The sequence below is a fragment of the Monodelphis domestica genome, chromosome 5, assembly GCF_027887165.1.
Source record: "Monodelphis domestica isolate mMonDom1 chromosome 5, mMonDom1.pri, whole genome shotgun sequence".
NCBI classification, from domain to species: Eukaryota; Metazoa; Chordata; class Mammalia; order Didelphimorphia; family Didelphidae; genus Monodelphis; species Monodelphis domestica.
In genome coordinates this window covers 307,573,647-307,591,252 of record NC_077231.1, presented here as the reverse complement: position 1 = coordinate 307,591,252, position 17,606 = coordinate 307,573,647, and the positions used below count along the sequence as shown (strand labels likewise).

The 17,606-nt window shown below is 46.5% G+C and overlaps 1 protein-coding gene across 18 annotated transcripts in view; it reads left to right on the top strand.

The window, feature by feature from the left end:
- Positions 1-17,606, top strand: part of WIPF3 (WAS/WASL interacting protein family member 3) — a 77,382-nt gene that overhangs the window by 56,413 nt on the left and 3,363 nt on the right. For 7 of the 18 annotated variants that reach the window (XM_056800413.1, XM_056800417.1, XM_056800411.1 and 4 more), the window contains exons 3-8: positions 257-389; positions 3,006-3,137; positions 5,167-5,862; positions 8,742-8,891; positions 9,308-9,409; positions 11,639-11,833. In XM_056800413.1, coding sequence (XP_056656391.1) covers positions 257-389; positions 3,006-3,137; positions 5,167-5,862; positions 8,742-8,891; positions 9,308-9,409; positions 11,639-11,754 — 1,329 coding nt within the window. In that variant the 3' untranslated portion in view covers positions 11,755-11,833. The other 11 variants (XM_056800419.1, XM_056800421.1, XM_056800420.1 and 8 more) reach the window with 3 other exon arrangements.

Below are 17,606 nucleotides of genomic sequence, written 5' to 3'. Positions count from 1 at the left end.
GTAGAGTGAGGACCGTCTTCTCCCTGGGCTGTAGCAGGACGACATGGAACAGTGTATCTGATGCTCTCTAAAGCCCCAGGTGCGTCCGCGGCTCTTCCCGACACTGTAGCTCTTTCCACACAGGGTGGCATACGCGTAGCAAGCGCTGGGCTTCGAGCTTTGCTGCCCAGCCCTCCCAGCCGCCCCAGCCTGGAGCACCGCGGGCGCACAGGCATTTCTCAGGCGGCCAGCCATGGTTTCTCCTTGTCTTCCACAGCTAAGCACCGAGGCGCCCAGACCGAAGAAGGACGCAGCTCAAGGGCGGAGCGCGCTGTTGGCCGATATTCAGCAGGGAACGCGCTTACGCAAAGTCACGCAGATCAATGACCGAAGCGCCCCCCAGATCGAAAGTAAGTGCGCTTGGGGATGGCGCCAGGGTGACTCTCAGGAGGGGAGAGAGGGCCATGAGGGAGGCGGGCCGGATCCCCTGCGGTTTGCGGCAAATAGAGAGCTCCTGCGCCCCCCAAGGGACCTTGGCTTCAACTGATTGGCCGAGGAGGCGGCCCTCCTGGCGGTTTCCCATTTCCCCAGATCCTTTGTTTGCCCCTTCGGAACACGCCCCTCCCGTACTTCCTTTGTGATAAAGACTATTTCTAGGAGTCACTCAGCAACCATTTATTAAGCACCTCCCAGGTTTGGCTCCGAGGAGGCAGAGAAAGGCGAAGAAGTGTTCCTGCTCCCAGTCTAGAGGGAGAGAGAAGGGGCCAAGAGCCAGGAGCGAGCATCTTGCTCAGCAGCAATGGAGAGTAGGCGACAGCGAGACTAAGGAGGTCTGGGAATGGCCGACTAAGTGGGACTCACAGAAAGCCAGGAGGGAGAGTGTTCCACACATGGAGTGTTGTGTGTGAGGAACAGTAGACCAGCGTCACTGAGTCTGACAGTGTAGGTCAGGCTCCACAGCCCTGGGCCCCCATCTCTGCTTCCCTTTTCCCAAGAGAGACCGAAGTAGAAACTTGTCTAGTCCTGCGCAAAGCAGGCCAGGACCCAAGACTCAGCCTAGAGATAGTTCCTGCACAGTACACAGCTTCCCTTATAAAGGGGATGCGATTGGGCCAGCTGGATGGCTCAATGGCTAGGGAGCCAAATCTGGAGAAAGGAGGTCCTGGGTTCAAATTTGACCACGGACTCTTCCTAACTGGATGACCCTGGGCAAGTCCCTTCACCCCCATTGCCTAGCCCTTACCGCTCTTCTGCCTTGGAGCCAATACACAGTAGTGTTTCTAAGATGGAAGATGAGGGTTATAAACAAACTGATGAATTTGACAAGCTGGATTCCGGTCAGCCCCGGCTCAAGAGGTTTCTTTTCAAAGTTGGGCAGGATTTCTACTTCTGTTCTATTTCTAGAAACATAAAAAAGGGTTTTCTACAATATAGAGATTACATCGAGATATCCTGTTTCACCACGGAACTAAAAGCTCATTCCTGGCGTGGGTTCAAGTAGCAATTGGCTGCCCTTGTGGCCTCATGGCCAGGGAGCCTCAATGTTTCTCATCTGTGACAAGGAAGAGGTTCCACTATGCTTTCCAGCTCTGCTTCAATGCTTCTAGACCATCATGAGAGAATAGTTCAACCTTGATTGGCTATTACTTGGTTTGTCTTTTCCTCTGTACTCTGCTTTGGGGAGACCGAGGCAACAAGCCAATAGCAGGGATCCCCCATAAAAGAAAGCCCACTGCCTCTTGGGCTGAGTGCAGAGTCAGCTTAGGCACTTCTACACTAAGGATATTGGTGGTTTTAGTCATTTGGGGGCGAGGTCCAACTCTTTAGGACTCCACTTGGCAAATGTTCGGAATACCCGGCAACTTTAATGTAACAAACAAATAAATACCTTTTTAAGTTATTAAAAAGAAACTGATACCCAGAGAAGTTTGTCTTACCTGAAATCCACCAGGTAGTAAAGGGCAGGGGTAGGATTTGAACCCAGGGCTTGAGGACTCCTTTCACAGGCTGAGTGAATAATGAATGCTCACTTGTTACAAGATTGAGATTTAATTCTGTTCCTCTTCCTGTTCTTAATTACACGGAGAATGAGGCAGATACCTTTTAGAAATATAAATTAAAATGTGGAGGGGGGGGAGGGAGGAGGAGGAGAAGATGCCTGCATTTGACACTAGCTTAACTAGAAATTCCAGGTAACCAGAACTCTTCCAACCTCCAAGATAGGGGAGTTCAAATAAATAAACACTTCTCTGAAAACTTCAGCAGACCATCCACCAGTGGGCACTGTGTCCTAATTTCTCCGGGAACATGAGCTCCGAGATGGTTTCTAGTTCTTGCCAGCCATTCTCATTCATTTTTTCATCTTCTAAAATCTCTAAGCACTGGCTTCTCTGGATATAGAAGATTCTAGAGAGCTGGGCTCAAGGGCTGATTCTCTTCCCCTTCTGGGGTGGGGGTGGGGTGTGTTCATTCCTCTGGAGGGGAGTCAGAGGGGACAGGTCAGGGACCTGCAGCCCAGTCTGGGAATGTGGCTTCTAGCTTGACCCACCTTCACAGACTGTTGGGTTTTGGAATTAATTCATTTCTTTTTAAAAATCCTTACCTTCCTCTCTTAGTGTCGGTTCTAAGACCAAAGAACAAAAAGGGCTAGGCAGTTGGGGTTAAGTGATTTGCCCAGGGTCACTCAGCTAGGAAGTGTCTAAGGCCAGATTTGAACCTGAGTCTTCCCAATATCCCAGACGTGGTCTACTCATTAAGCTACTTACCTGCCCCCTGGTGTTAGAATCTAGAAGCACTGTAAGTGCTTCGTACCTGCTGAGGATGCTATGAATGTTAGTGACCCTTGGCCTCAAGGAGCTCACATACATAGGTTTGTTGCAGGTGAGAAGTTGAATAAGAGGCAGTGTGGGATGGTGGGTAGAGAACCAACACCCTCAGATGACCCTCACAAGGAGGGAAGGAGCTGAAGGTGCATTAGCCATGTGATGCTGGCACTCAGGACAGTCTCCCACCTTTTCTCTCCTCAGCCTCCAAAGGAGCCAACAAAGAAGGTGGAGGGGCTGCTGGGAACTCCAAAGGGGGCAACCCCCAGGCCCTGGGAGGCCTGTTTGCAGGGGGCTTTCCTGTGCTGAGACCAGCTGGACAGAGGGATGGCTCAGGTAAGGCATGGAAGAAAACCAAAAGAGACCCCAGAAAAGCAGCAGCTTTGACTTTGAAAAGCTCTGACACCATTCCAATCAGTGCAGCCTAGATTTAGAGCTGGGGAGGGGGGGACCTCAGAGGACAGAAATTCAACCTCTTAATTTGATAGATGAGGAATCTGAGGCTTGAGAAACTTGAGTGACTTGCCAGTGTCAGAGAGGAGCAGATAGGATTTGAACTCAGATTATAGAATCACAGTGCCATCTAGTCTAACTTCCTTGTTTTACAGATGAGGAAATGATGACCAAGAAGGGTTAAGTGACTTACTTATCTAAGGTCTTATGAGGTTTTTGTTGTTGTTTTTTAAACCCTTACCTTCTGTCATGGAGTCAATATTGGCTCCAAGGCAGAAGAGTGGTAAGGGCTAGGCAATGGGGGTTAAGTGACTTGCTCAGGGTCACAGAGCTGGGAAGTGTCTGAGGCCAGATTTGAACCCAGGACCTCCCATGTCTGGGCCTGACTCTCCATCCACTGAGCCACCCAGCTGCTCCCTCTTATGAGTTTTAAGAATCAGGCAGGATTTGAACTCTGCTTCTTTGACTTCAGATCCTGCTTTCTTGAGGGAGAGGGAGAAGGAAAGGAGGAAAGAAAGGGAAGGGGAAGAGAGAAGGGAAGGGAGAAAAGGACAAGAAAGAAAGAAAGAAAGAAAGAAAGAAAGAAAGAAAGAAAGAAAGAAAGAAAGAAAGAAAGAAAGAAAGAAAGAAAGAAAGAAAGAAAGAAAGAAAGAAAGAAAGAAAGAAAGAAGAGAAAGAAAGGAAGGAAGAAAGAGAGGAAGGAAGGAAGAAAGAGAGGAAGGAAGGAAGAAAGAAAGAAAGAGAAAGGAAGAAAGAAAGAAAGAAAGAAAGAAAGAAAGAAAGAAAGAAAGAAAGAAAGAAAGAAAGAAAGAAAGAAAGAAAGAGAAAGGGAGAAAGGAAAGGAAGAAAGGGAAGGAAGTGAGAAAAGAAAGAGAATGGGAGGGAGAAAGGTAGGGAAGGGAGAAAAGAAAGATAAAGGGAGGGGAGGAAAAAAGGAAGGGAATGGAGAAAAGAAAGAGAAAGGAGGAAAAGGAAGGGAATGGAGAAAAGAAAGAAAGGAAGGGAGAAAAGAGAGAGGGGCAGGGAAGCAAGAAAAGAGAAGAAGAACGGGGGAAGGAAGGGGAAAAAAAGAAAAGGGAGGGAAGGAGAAAGGAAAGGGAGAAAAGAAAGAGAAAGAAAGGAAGGGATACAGGAAGGGAAGGAGAGGGGAAGAGAAGCAGAAGAGAGTTTTTCACTTCATGGAGGGCAATTGTTGTTGTAAGTACTGTACCTGGTAAGTATATTAAATGACTTTTCTCCATGGCTTTTGACAAAGGCAGAGAAATCCACCAGCTGGCTGAGTTCTAAGTCACTAGCAATGGGTTCCCAAGCCAGTCATCTTCCAGAGCTTTGGGGCGATCTTGGTCCCCTTAAGACTCATTGGAAAATGACAAGCTTAATGCCGTAGAAGGTCGTGAATGGAGAGTCCAAGTCATCCACTCTGCTCCTCTCAGCTGTAATGACAAAAGGCCACTTTTCCATACTCCGCTAGGAATCGTGGAGGATTTTATTCAGTTATGCTGTGAGGCACGGACAGGGCAAGTGGCATTTTGCCCATTTTACAGATGAGGAATTAAGGGTCTCGGTCACGGTCTCCCTGCAGATTGACGCAGGGTCTTCTAATAGCCCATCCAAGGCCCAGGCTGAGTCGGGGTGGTTCTGGGAAGTGGAAGAAACTGACCTTGTGGGCTTGTGAGAGGTTTTCTTTTTCTCTAGTTTCATAGTACAATACGGAGGGATGAGAGGACAAAGTAGTGAGGAAGACCTGGTAACGCAAACCCGGGCTCTCCTCCCAGAGGAGGTGAAGGTTTTCTGGGCTCATTATTCCCCCTACCGAGGTGGGAGTTCAAGTGAAAGGCGCCCGTGATGCCCGCTGGCACCAGCTCAGCTCGTCCTGGTGGAGGCAATGCCAAAAGCCCCCTTTGGTTTTCAGGTGGCGGGTCCAGAGCTCCTTCTCCTCGGCTTCCCACCAAGACCATCAGCAGCCCGGTGAACCCCCCTGCGTCTCCGAGACTGGGAAATGCACCGGAAGCATCGGCCATTTCAAGACCTGTCCCTCCCCGCCCCAACATGCCTGCCCCTCCGCCTCCCACCACTCCTCCCCCGCCTCCGCCTCCTCTCCCTCCATCCACGTCTCTCCCTGCCATGGTTAAGCCTCCACTCGTGTCCCCCCCGCCTCTGATGACCAAAACGAGCACCCAGATAATGGTCCCCCCGCCTCCTCCCCCAACTCCGCCTCCCCCGCCCCCACCTCTTCAGGGCGAGAAGGCAGGGAAGCCTCTGGTGGGGCCCCTGAACCTGCCTCCGGTTCCTCCGCCTCTCCCTCTCCTCCCTCCCTGTGGGTTTCCTGGGCAGGTTTCAGATGCCGCCAGCCCTGCTTCTCCTCAGCCGGAACTTAGGGAACCCCCACCACCGCCGCCACCTCCCCCTCCACCACTGCCCCTTTATTCCTCTCCTACGCCCAGGTCCTCTCTGTCCCCAGCGCCTTTGCCAGGCTCCAATAATAATGGTGATCCTCTTCCCCTCAAGTCCCCTAAGGGCAGCCTACAGTCCATGCCCCTCCCACCCATTCCTCCAGCCTCTCAGTCCACTATCTTGGTACAGAAGAAAAGACCTGGCAGAGGGGCGGGTAAGTAAACCTCCAATCCCGTGTTCTAGAGCCAATTCCTGCTGGCTTACCAGAGCTGATTGTTAAATATTCAGTATGAGCATTTACACCTCAGAAATAAGCAAACACAACAAATCAGGGCTTCCTTTATTGTGTTGTTGATTGTAAGGGGGAAAAAATGTTAATGCAGATTAACCTTAAAACTGTGCTGGGGAGATGTTTAAATTTTTTTGGAGAGCTGGTTGTTAAACATTTGCCAAAGCACAGAAGATTCTCTTATTGTTGCAAAAGATTATGGAATACCACAATGTTCTAGATCTTGCACCGCCATATAGCATGGAGGACAGATGGTGGGTAGCACCAAGGAGTTTCTTACTCCAACACTCTTCTATGATTCATCCTTTTGAAAGTTGCTTCCAACAATTTGGATTGCAACCCATCCTGTGCAGTCTTGTCCAAATCTTCCCATAAGGGAACCCTGTTTGAAATCCAGTGATAAGCGGCAAAGCCAGGGTCTGGCCAGGTGAGCTAGATCCTCAGATTCCAAATCTAGTATCTTTCCCCATCTTCCTTTGCTCAAGGTCACACAGAGAGTAAGTAGGATTTGAACCCAGATCCTGTGACTCCCAGACCAGTCTCATTTCCATTGAAACAAAAAGATCCTTTACCTTTAAATCCCTGACAAAAAAGAAAACAGTTTTTGGCACATCCTCAGAACCTCAGCATGTCTATTCTTCTATAGTTGGGTGGAAGGAAATGCACTGAAAACTACAAAATTCAGTGATGGAGATGGGAAGAAGCTGTTTTCTGGGGAATCACATTTAACCCTGAGGAGCAAGCTCCAGATTGTAAACTCCAGGAGGGCAGGAAACTGCTGTTTACTAACTCTCCCGGTCTAAGACTTTCTTTTTTTTTAAACAATTTTATTTTTAAAATATTTTCTATGGTTACATGATTCATATTCTCTCCTTCCCCCTCTTCTCTCCCCCTTCACAGAGCTGTGGGTCTAAGATTTTCTTGGTATCAATTCTGAAACAGAAGAGTGACAAAGGCTAGGCAAAGGGGGTGAAGTGACTTGCCCAGGGTCACACAGCTAGGAAGTGTGAGGCTGGATTTGAGCTCAAGGAGATGATCCTTTCTGACTCCAGGCTCAGCACTCTAGTCACCATATCATCTAGCCGCCTTTAATAATGTTCATTATTATTTTAAAATGTTGGTTTCCTAACTTTCCCTAGACAGCTCCCCAAGACTTTAAAGTTTCACAGAGAGGAGTTTCCTCATTGTAGGGTGGGGGAGAGGTCTTCTGAGCCAGTTAAATTATGAATCTGATCCAAAAGGATGGTAATACATTTCCACCTTTTGTTCACTTACTGATCCTAGTCCCCTTTTGCTGTTTGTGGTTAGGAAGTTGGACATTGGAGCTCATTTCAGTCCCAGCTGCTGCAGCAGAAGCCCACCCCTTGGAGTCTCTAATCCAGATGGATGGAGAAGCCCAGACTCATCTTTCAGGAAAGATCAGGGTCTTCTCTAGGCTCCTCTGTCCAGTTATGCTCTGTTCTCCCAAGGCCCATTCAGCCCTAGAACACTGTTACCATCTTTTGAATCCTCTTTAGGCAATTGGGTACAGTTTTGGAGTTGTTTACAGCCAAGTGGACATTGCCAACCACACATGACAGAACACAGCATTTCCATGAGGGAACTTGTCAAATATTATCATTCCTCTGGGAATGATGAGGACAACGGGGCAGCCAGGCGGCTCAGAGGATAGAGCACCAGACCCAGAGTTGGAAGCTCATGGGTTCAGATATGGCCTCTGATACGTCCTAGCTATGTACCCTGGCACTGGCAAGGCACTGAACCTCAATTGCCTAGCCCTTATCATTCTTCTGCCTTGGAATGGATAGGTGGAATCAAATCTGAGGCAGAAAGAAGGTAAAGGAAGAAAAGGAAAGAAGGAAGGAGGAAGTAAGAAAGGAAAGGAGGGAGGGAGGGAGGAAAAGAGGAAGGAAGGAAAGAAGGGAAGACTGAGGGAAGGAAGGACACAGAGGGATATAAATGAGTTAGTAACAGTTAAGGGTGGAAGTCTTCCAAATCTGATGCTAGGGTCCCTTCTACCACATCTCCGAGGTCTTCCTAACATGGCTTAGGACCTGTCCTGTACTGAATACAATGGAACAGTCCCATCTTAGACTAATGGGGTGCCTGGGCAAATGGCATATTCCTACTGGTCCCTTACTGCATTGTGGTGATCTTGCAATTTCCTGGTATGGGCCCCAATCTCCAGGCAGGTACTGTCAAAGACCCAGAGAGTTATTAGACTGCAGTTCCCTGTCCTTTTGGAGCTTATAGTCCAGTAGGAGCGAAAAGAAAAATCCAAGTCAGGTTCAATTCAATAAACATTTACCGAGCATCCATGAGCAAGGCACCAAGCTGAATTTAAAAGAGTTTCCTCTGATTTACAAGGAAATACAAACCTCTTAGCCTGGCCTTTTCAGGTCTTCCATAGTCCAGTCCATTCAGCCTTCCCAATCTTTTCTTACATTAATGAGAAATAAGAGTGAGGGCTCTGTATCCAAGCTCCTCTGACTCTAAGCCCCTTCACATACCCTCGATTCCAGCCAAACTAGATGTCTAATGGATTCCTGAACTTGCCTCCATCATCCCCAAGCCCCTTCTTCAAGGCTTTTCCTCCTCTTCTCTGAGTTTCCTTCGGGCTCAATTGAGATATCTTCTCTTTGAAACTTTCTTGAGGCAGTGGATAGAGTCAGGAAGATGTGAGTTCTAATGCTGTTTCAGACACTTCCTAGCTGTGTGACCCTGGACAAGTCATTTAGCTTTTGTGAACCTCTTCAACTGTTACCCTGCTGGGCATATAAAGGCTCTACCTGCTTCTTCCTCAGGGACCAGTGGGGGGAAGCTGAATCCACCCCCAGTGCCCCCTGCAAGATCCCCAACAACGGAGCTGTCCAGCAAAAGTCAGCAGGCTCTGGCCTGGGTCAGCCCACCACAACCTGGAGCACCTTTGAGGAATGGCAACTTCCATATCACAGGTACTGCGTCAGCTCCCAGATGGGTCAGGGGCCACCCACCTCCCCCACCCTTCTTTTCATTCCAGTCTTTCTCTGAGTGGTCTCTGCCTAGGAAACGATTGTTGTTGAATACAGTTAAGCTTTAAAGATTTTAATTTTAAAATGATTTGTACTTGAATGTCCCCCCCCAAGCACACATTGGAGGGGTCTTCAGCCCCCACCCATCCTTTCCTTGTCCCTCCTATGCCCCAAGCGACTGCTTAGAAGAGTAACAGCAATCACTGGAAATGGGAAGCCCCCGATTAAAGCACGAGGGCGCCGAGCACAGCTTACAGCCCCGGAGCCGCTTCCTAGAGAAGAAGCAGACTCGATGCCCAGGACTGTTATTAACGCGCACGTTTCTCATTTTTCCTCATCTCCGCCCCCCCAACCTCCAGACGACTTCGAGTCTAAATTCACTTTTCACTCGGTGGAAGACTTCCCTCCTCCCGATGAGTACAAGCCTTGTCAGAAGACCTATCCCAGCAAAGTGCCCAGGAGTGAGTATGGCCGTCCCTCCTTGCCTTGGCAGGGGTACTATATGGAGCAGAAGAAGCTGCAGGATGTGCATCTGGGTTCAGAACCTCGATAAGCACCCCGTACTAGCCGGGGGGAACCTGGGGGATCCATGCTAACTTTTAGGACCTCAAGCCAGGCAGCCACTTGCTAGGATTTAACTATGAGATCACAGAGAAGCTGGAAAGATTTTCCACACCAGAAGTTCCCTAGCCGATGAAAGCATGGCTCTCCCGCCATGTATCCTTCTCTGTGTATATAGCGTGCGCCATTATCAGGAATATAGAGGAGGACCGTGGGGCATCGATGTAGAACTTCAAGGAGCCCTAACATTCTTTAGAGCCCCTCTGGTCCAGCACCTTCATTTTACAGAGGTAGAAACTGAGATCCTCAGAGGTGCAGTGACTCACCCAAGGTCTCGGAGGAGGCAGGGGACAAGGCTGGGATTCCAGTTCATACCCTCATTCCAAGGTTTTCCATTGCATGATTGCATAGTGATGGCTTAATACCTATTTATTGAAAAATACTAACCTATATTTATAGAAATGCTTTAGGGTCTGCAATACTTGTCCCACAACAGCCCTACGAAGCAAATGTAAAAGGCTTATTATTCTCCTTTTACAAATGAGGACTCTGAGGTCTAAATTTGTCCTGAGTCATGCAGCAAACATGGCTCAGAGCCAGAATTTGAACCCTGGTCTCCTGATCCCAAATCATTGCTTTCCCCCTTTTTTATTCAGTTTTTGAAAAAAGGATAAACTTGACAGACACCCACAGATATGAACATTTTAGTATATGAAGAGCAGAAAAAGGGTTTACATAGGAAATGAAGATTACTGTACTTACACTGCTATGGTCACTACACTAGGATGGCTCTTGAGGGTGACATGAATGAATGTATGAGGAACTTTAATTAAGCACTAATCTTCCAAGGGAAACCTGTGAGCCAGCCTGACACTTCATGGAATTGGCAAAGTTGGGTTTATCTTGCACGAAAGAGCAACACACACGCATATGTGTGTATATATGTTATATGTTAATACTTGATATACTTCATATATGAGTTGCTATTGGGTAAGGTGGCAAAAAACAAACTGGAATTTTTGATGCAGGAATAAAAAAGGAGAGAAGCCAGGGGGCAGCTACATGGCTCAGTAGACTGAGAACAGGACTCACAATGGGAGATCTTGGGGTCAAACCTGGCCTCAGACACTTCCCAGCTGTGTGACCCTGGACAAGTCACTTAATCCCATTATACAGTACCCATTCTAAGACAGATGGTAAGGGATTAAAAAAATGAGAGATGAGTAGCCAAGGTCCGTGCCTGTAAAGCATGAATATCTGTCTTGATGGCAGGCATCAAATAAAACCTTAAAAACGGAAATGATTCTAGTTTAAGACAGAGAAGAGCTCATTACTGATATGTTGCTCCCTTGTTAGCTGTCTGTATATGGAGAGACTCCTGACTTGTGAGGACAAAGACCAAAATCAATTTGAAATCAAAAGACGACAAATGAGAAGTCAGGATCCACGATGGAGGCAGTTCTGTCATTGTCATTGTCGTCATCATCCTTGCTAATATCTACTAGGCTGAGGTTTTCAAAGAAATTGATACACTTATGTATTTAAGCAAGTTGTGGCAATGAAACGAGAAACAAAACAAAGGATCGATTCCAATGCAGATGGTCGCCATGTCCTAGGGAATGCTCAACCGATGTCAAATAGTCCCCATAAGGAAGAGGAGCCCAGAAACTACCTCTGTCCAAAGCGAACACTTGTCTCCTTGCCAGGCCAAAAGAGATGGAAACAGGGACCACACCAGTTTAGTCAGTCTGGAAGCAAGCATTCATTAAGCACCCACTGTATGCCAGGAACTCTGCAAAGTATACTGATTTGTAAATTAAAATAATCAGATAAAATGAAAGCGATTTGGAATGTCATACTAAAATGTCAGCAAACAGTAGAGAAGCAATGGAAGGTCAAACAAATTTAGAGAGATCCAGCTACCCCAAATGACTCACAGGCATTTAAGGATGAAACCAAAAAGGAGACAAACAGATTAAAAATGCAAAAAGCCATTTGAATCAATACACCAAAATGTCACCCTAAAGGTGCTCCACTACCAAAGTCTCCTGCCTATACTCAAAGCCAAATATTCCTGTAAGTATAGAATAATAGAATAACTTTGAGGACCTCCTGATTATTCCTGACAGATGAGGAGGTTAAAACAGAGATGTATGCTTCCCAAAGCAGATTGGCCATCATCATGGTGGATGGGCCATGTGGAGTTCAAACAGAAAAGGAAGAGGTTCTCCAGCTCGTCTTCTAAATGTTATTGTATTGACTTCATCAAAGGCTATGACACTGAATTAAAGTTAAAAAAAGTAAAAAATAAGTAAAATTCATAATCTCTGAGTTTATATTATTTTTATAGTAATTACTCATAATCTAATCACATGCTTATGTTACTGGTATATTCTATAATAATATAAATATTCATGATCTATTCACACATATTATTTATGCTTGTATAATTTATATATAATTATGTAGTATATTATAACATTATAATCATTCAAATGCTATCCACATAGTTTAGTTCATTGACTATCCATAGGGGAAAAAAACCAAATGGATGAAGAATGTGATATGCAGTTGGAAAGGGAATTTCTAGAGTTGGTCTGTCAAGATAGGAATCATGGCACTGCCAGGGACACCGAATGGGGCACAGAATTGGCCAAGAGCAAGAAGGCAGACTGCTTGCCTTGGGGAATTCACAGTCTCATTTGGCTTTGCTAGAGGTAGCTCAGCACACTAGGTTGCCTCCTCGTGGAGGATTTATGGGCAAGTGTGGATAGACAAGAGTCACAAAGGAAGAGAAGCTGGTGGCACAATGCATCGAATGCCAGGCTTGGAGTTAGGAGGACCTCAGATCAAATCTTGTTCAAAGACTTAATAGCTGTGTGACTCTGGACTCCAGTGCTCAAGTCATTTAACTTCTCTAAGCCTCAGTTTCTTGATCTGTAAAATGGAGATCTAATGGCAACCACCTCCCAGAGTTGTTCTGAGGCCCAGTAGATAACCCTGAAGCATATCATCAGTATTCTTATGAGAAGACATGAGTAGTGCCCGTTGCCCACATGGATAAAATCCCTACAAAGCCATTGACGAGGACAAGAAGAGAGGATATCCCTGATATCAGTCAGAGTCACAGAGCTGATCATGATACATTGGCATTCTGAGGACATACAGGAATTCTTTTTTATTATCCTCATACTAAGACGTTGCTTCATGGGTTGCTGGTATGGCTGAAAGTCATCAAATGCTACTTATAGTCTCCAAGAATTAAGAATTCGTTTTACCCAGCTGGCAATGGAGGGGCACTTGGTGAGTGTGAGCAGGCAGCAATATATCACAAGCAGGAATGATGAAAGAAATCTGGAGTTAAAGATGGCATTAAAGGAAAAAAAAACACAAGATGGTCCTGTGGGGAGAGAGAAAGATGGAGAGCCCATGTGCTCCTCTGGAGTCTTTGTAACATCAAGAGAAATTGAGGAGGGTCCCCCAACATTCTGGATTGACCCTCTGTGAGGATCTCACGGATTCCTATGGACAAAGGCCACCTGCACCTTTGGAAGAGATGGCCACATCAGTGAACTCCCTCAGCCATTAAACACCAGAGTCCTAACTGAAAAGCCAGCCCTTTTTACTCTCGCGTTCCTTAATTTAGCATGTGGTGGTCTCATGTCTTGTTCTCACTGTTGTCTTTGGAAAATCCCCCACGGATGAGAACAGGACAGGGCAATATGTCATCTTGTTTATCGCCTACATCTTATCTGTGTCATGGACCCACCCCTTGGGCAGTCTAGTAAAGCTTATGGACCACCTTCTCAGAATAATAGATATTTTGTCTTTTTTATAGTCATGCAACATCTACTTCCCTTTTGGTCATTGTTGTAAGAGCAAAGTCCTACATACCCCAAAGCCCCAAATAAAACCAAAGATGCATTGATGTGAGGGATAACTGCCACAGTTCTTTCTCGGGAGGTGGATCGCATTCCCCATCATAAGACTTCCAGGATGGTCCCAGATCAGTGCACTGCTGAGAGAGCCAAGTTTTCACAGATAATCAGAATAATATTTTTAAATCATTGAAGGAAACTCCAAATTTCACTTAGAGATCAGTGAAAATAAAGATGCAACATTTCTCCCATCCAATCCCATCATCCCTCTGAAATCTGTCCAGGGACCCCAGGTTTAGAACCCTGCTGAACCATTCTAGAAAAATGGATTCCTGATCTTCAGGTATCTTTTTGGTTGATTTAGGGAGTTTGGAGGCAGAAAATTCCTCCTAATGCAGATTCTGCCCATTATCCCTGGGCCCGCCTTGTGTTTAGTTCTCTGTGGACATGGAGACTCGCTACCCCAACCCTCCACCCTGCCCACCCTGAAGAGACATCTAACAGACTGTGTTGCATTCTTCCCACTCATCAGAAGGGAGTAAAATCAACTCTGGACTGACATTATGATCTTAAGAAATGAGCTCACCCCCTCTACTCATGCTTGGGGGCTGGGGAAGAGAGCCAGGAGTATCCCTCGGCAAGGCTCAATGAGCATGTGAGCGGCTGTCCTTGGGAACCCCAGTACTAGAAGCTATGAGATAATCCAAGTCCAACCATTGATTATTCCAGTCTGCTACCACTTCCGCAGCTCTTCCTGCCCCCGGCTCAACACTGACCTGGTTCCTTTGTGATCTGGACTCTTCACGGTTGGAAAAGCAATGTCATCTAACCTCCGAGGAATTCATTGTCCTGTTTCAGTACTAGTGATGGCTGTGGCTCTTGCCCTTTGTCTTGCTGTCTCTCTCTGTCTCTGTCTCTCTGCCTCCCTCTTTCTCTGTCTCTTCCCCCCCTCTTTCTGTGCCCCCTCTGTCTCTGTCTGTCCTCTCTGTCTCTGTCTCTCTCTCTGCCTTACCCTCTCTCTGTCTCTCTCTTTCTGCTCCCGCCTCTCTCTCTGTCCCCTCTGTCTGTCTCTCTCTGCCTCGCCCCCTCTCTGTCTCTCTTTCTGCCCCATCTTTTTTCTGCCCCCTCTGCCCCGTCTCTCTCTGTCCCACCTTAGTCTCTCTGTTCCCCTCTATCTCTGTCTCTCTTTTTTGTCTCTGTCCCTCTGTCTCTCTGCCCCTTGTCTCTCTCTGTCCCACCTATGTCTCTCTGTCCCCCTCTGTCTCTGTCTCTCTTTTCTATCTGTCTCTGCCCCTCTGTCTCTCTGCCCCCTGTCTCTCTGTCCCACCTATGTCTCTCTGTCCCTCTCTGTCTCTGTCTCTCTTTTCTATCTGTCTCTGTCCCTCTCTCTCTCTGCCCCCTGTCTCTCTGTCCCACCTATGTCTCTCTGTCTCTGTCTCTCTTCTCTATCTGTCTCTGTCTCCCTGTCTCTCTCTCTGCCCCCTGTCTCTCTGACCCCTCTGTCTCTCTTCTCTGTCTCTGTCTCCCTGTCTCTCTCTCTGCCCCCTGTCTCTCTGTCCCACCTATGTCTCTCTGCCCCCTGTCTCTCTGTCCCACCTATGTCTCTCTGACCCCTCTGTCTCTGTCTCTCTTCTCTATCTGTCTCTGTCTCTCTGCCCCCTGTCTCTCTCTCTGTCCCCCTCTGTCTCTGTCTCTCACTCTCCCCCACCCCCTGGCTTTGCTCATGTTCACCAGTAGGGATGTTGTGGTTTCTGGTTGTTTCCTTGCAGGTGTTTCAGGGGCTATAAACACTTTACTCCCACCATCCTTGAAGTCTGTCTCAGGGGGACCTCTGCACCTCCCAATATCCTGACAGACCCTTTGGTTCACCAATTTGGGGTGAAATGCTTTAAGAAGGAAAAGTGCACTAATAGAGAAGCATAAAAAAGATGCTTTGACAAACTATGGATTTCTTATCCTAACTTACCGAAAAGAGTCAGCATTGTGCAATAGAAAGATCTTCATGTGTAGGAGTTTGAAACTATTGCAAGAGTCTTTTAATTGCTCACTTCAACTAAATGAGCCTGTTGGCCCTTCCCTGGACACAGCATCCCATCTCCCTTCTGACCGCCCCTTGGATTCTTTTTTAAAGTTCAAATTTGCAAGTAAAATAAACTCTTTCAAATTTTTTAATAACCAAAAAAATCTATTTTCTCTCCCTCCCACTCATTAAAAAAGGGAGGGAAAATAAACTCATTTTATGACCAAGGATAGTCAAGTAAAACACACTAGCTTTTGTCGTGTCCTAAAAATGGTGCCTCATTTAAGCCCATGACCTCTCTCTGTCAGGAGGTAACGTCTCCTCTCAAGTCCTCTGGAATCATGGTTGCTTATTGCATTGATGATCATTAAACTTATATTTTAAAGTGTTTAATAGTTTATTTTTCCAATGATGTGCAAAACCAGTTTTTAACATTTGTTTCTTAAAACCTTTTTGAGTTCTAAATTCTTTCTCTCCTTCCTTCCCCCTCCATGAGAAGACAAGCAATTTCCTACAAATGATGAAAATGTACATTCATGAAAAATATATTTCCACATAGCTACGTTACAAAAGAAAACATTGCCCCCCCAAAAAAATAAAAATAAAACAAGAAAAATAAGATAAGGAACATCTGCTCCATTCCGCCATCAGTTCTTTTTCTGCAGGTAGATTCATACTTTTCATCATAATTAGTTCAGAATTGTCCCTGATCACTGGGTTGACGAGAAGAGCCAAGTCATCCACACTGAATGTAGCAGAATCAAACTGAAACAAGAATTCTCACCTCCTCATCATTGGAGAGGTCTGTCTGGAAAACCTAGTCTGAAAGGTTTCCGCTACTCTGCCTTATAGCATTCCTAGCAGATGTGACCCTGGACAAGTCATTTAACCACAGTCAGTCTCTGTTTCCTCAGCTGTAAAATGGGGGCAATAATAGCACCTACCTTGCTGGATGGCTGAGAGGATCAAATGAGATATGTGTAAAGTGCTTAGCCTGGTGCCTGGCACACAGGAGGTACTAAGTGAATTCTTGATTTCCCCTTTACAAGACTTTCCCCCAGCACCCCTCACCCATCATCAGCACTCTCCCCCTCGTGGAATGGTTTTCTCTATTTATCTAAGAGCAAGGAAGCTCCTCAGGGCAGTGACTGGTTTGATTTTGTCCCTCTGGAATGACTACAGATTGGGTGGCACATAGTAGGTGCTCGGTAACTTTATTGGATTGGATTAGGAGGAAATTGGAGACTAAAATAAAGGGAAGAGCCCTGAGATGCCCAGACTAGACTCTGATCAGTGCAGAGCTGGTGGGGCCAGAGGAGAATGACTGCAGACTTCCCAGCCCACTTCCTTTTCATGTTATGTGGGAGACAGAGCCAGGCGGACATCGATGAAGACAGCCGTGATGTGTATAAGCTTGAAGGAGAAATATTAGGGGCAGGGAAAGTTGGATCATTTATTTTGGTCTCCACACATCTCTGCATGCACTCATTCATTCATTCATTCATTCACCACTTATGTTCTAAGTGCTTCCTGTATACAAAACGGGGGTACAGTAGATAGAGTGCCAGATTTGAAATCAGTAAAATTCAGCTTCTTGAATTCAAATCCAGCCTCAGACACTTACTAGCAGTGTGACTCTGGACAAGTCATTTAACCCTGTTTGCCTCAGTTTCCTCATCTGTAAATGATCTGGAGAAGGAAATGGCAGGCCAGTCCAGGATCTTAGCTGTGTGACCCTGGGCAAGTCATTTAACCCTGCTTGCTCAGTTTCCTCATCTGTAAATGAGCTGGAGAATAACATGACAAATCACTCTGGTATCTTTGCCGAGAGATCCACAAATGGGATCACAGATTCAGACAACTGACAACAACAAACTACCCCAAAACCTTCTGGCTCCAAGACCTCTCAATTCGAAGATTCTCAGTTAATTGGATCTTATGACCGTTAATGCCTTTGCTCCTGTTGAAGATACTGATTTTCTAAATGTTCTTTTGTCGTGACCCCTCTGGGGTTCCTCATGTACCCATTAATCCTCAGTCTACACCTGCTGTTTTCAGGTCCAACTCGAGGTTCCTGGCTCCCAACAGATGCCACTGGCCGGGGCAATGAGGACATCAAGGGTCGAAACTCTCAGGTAACTACAGGTGTCCCAATGTCCAGCCAGAGGCTGGAATCTCTCAGGGTGGCAGAGAACGAGT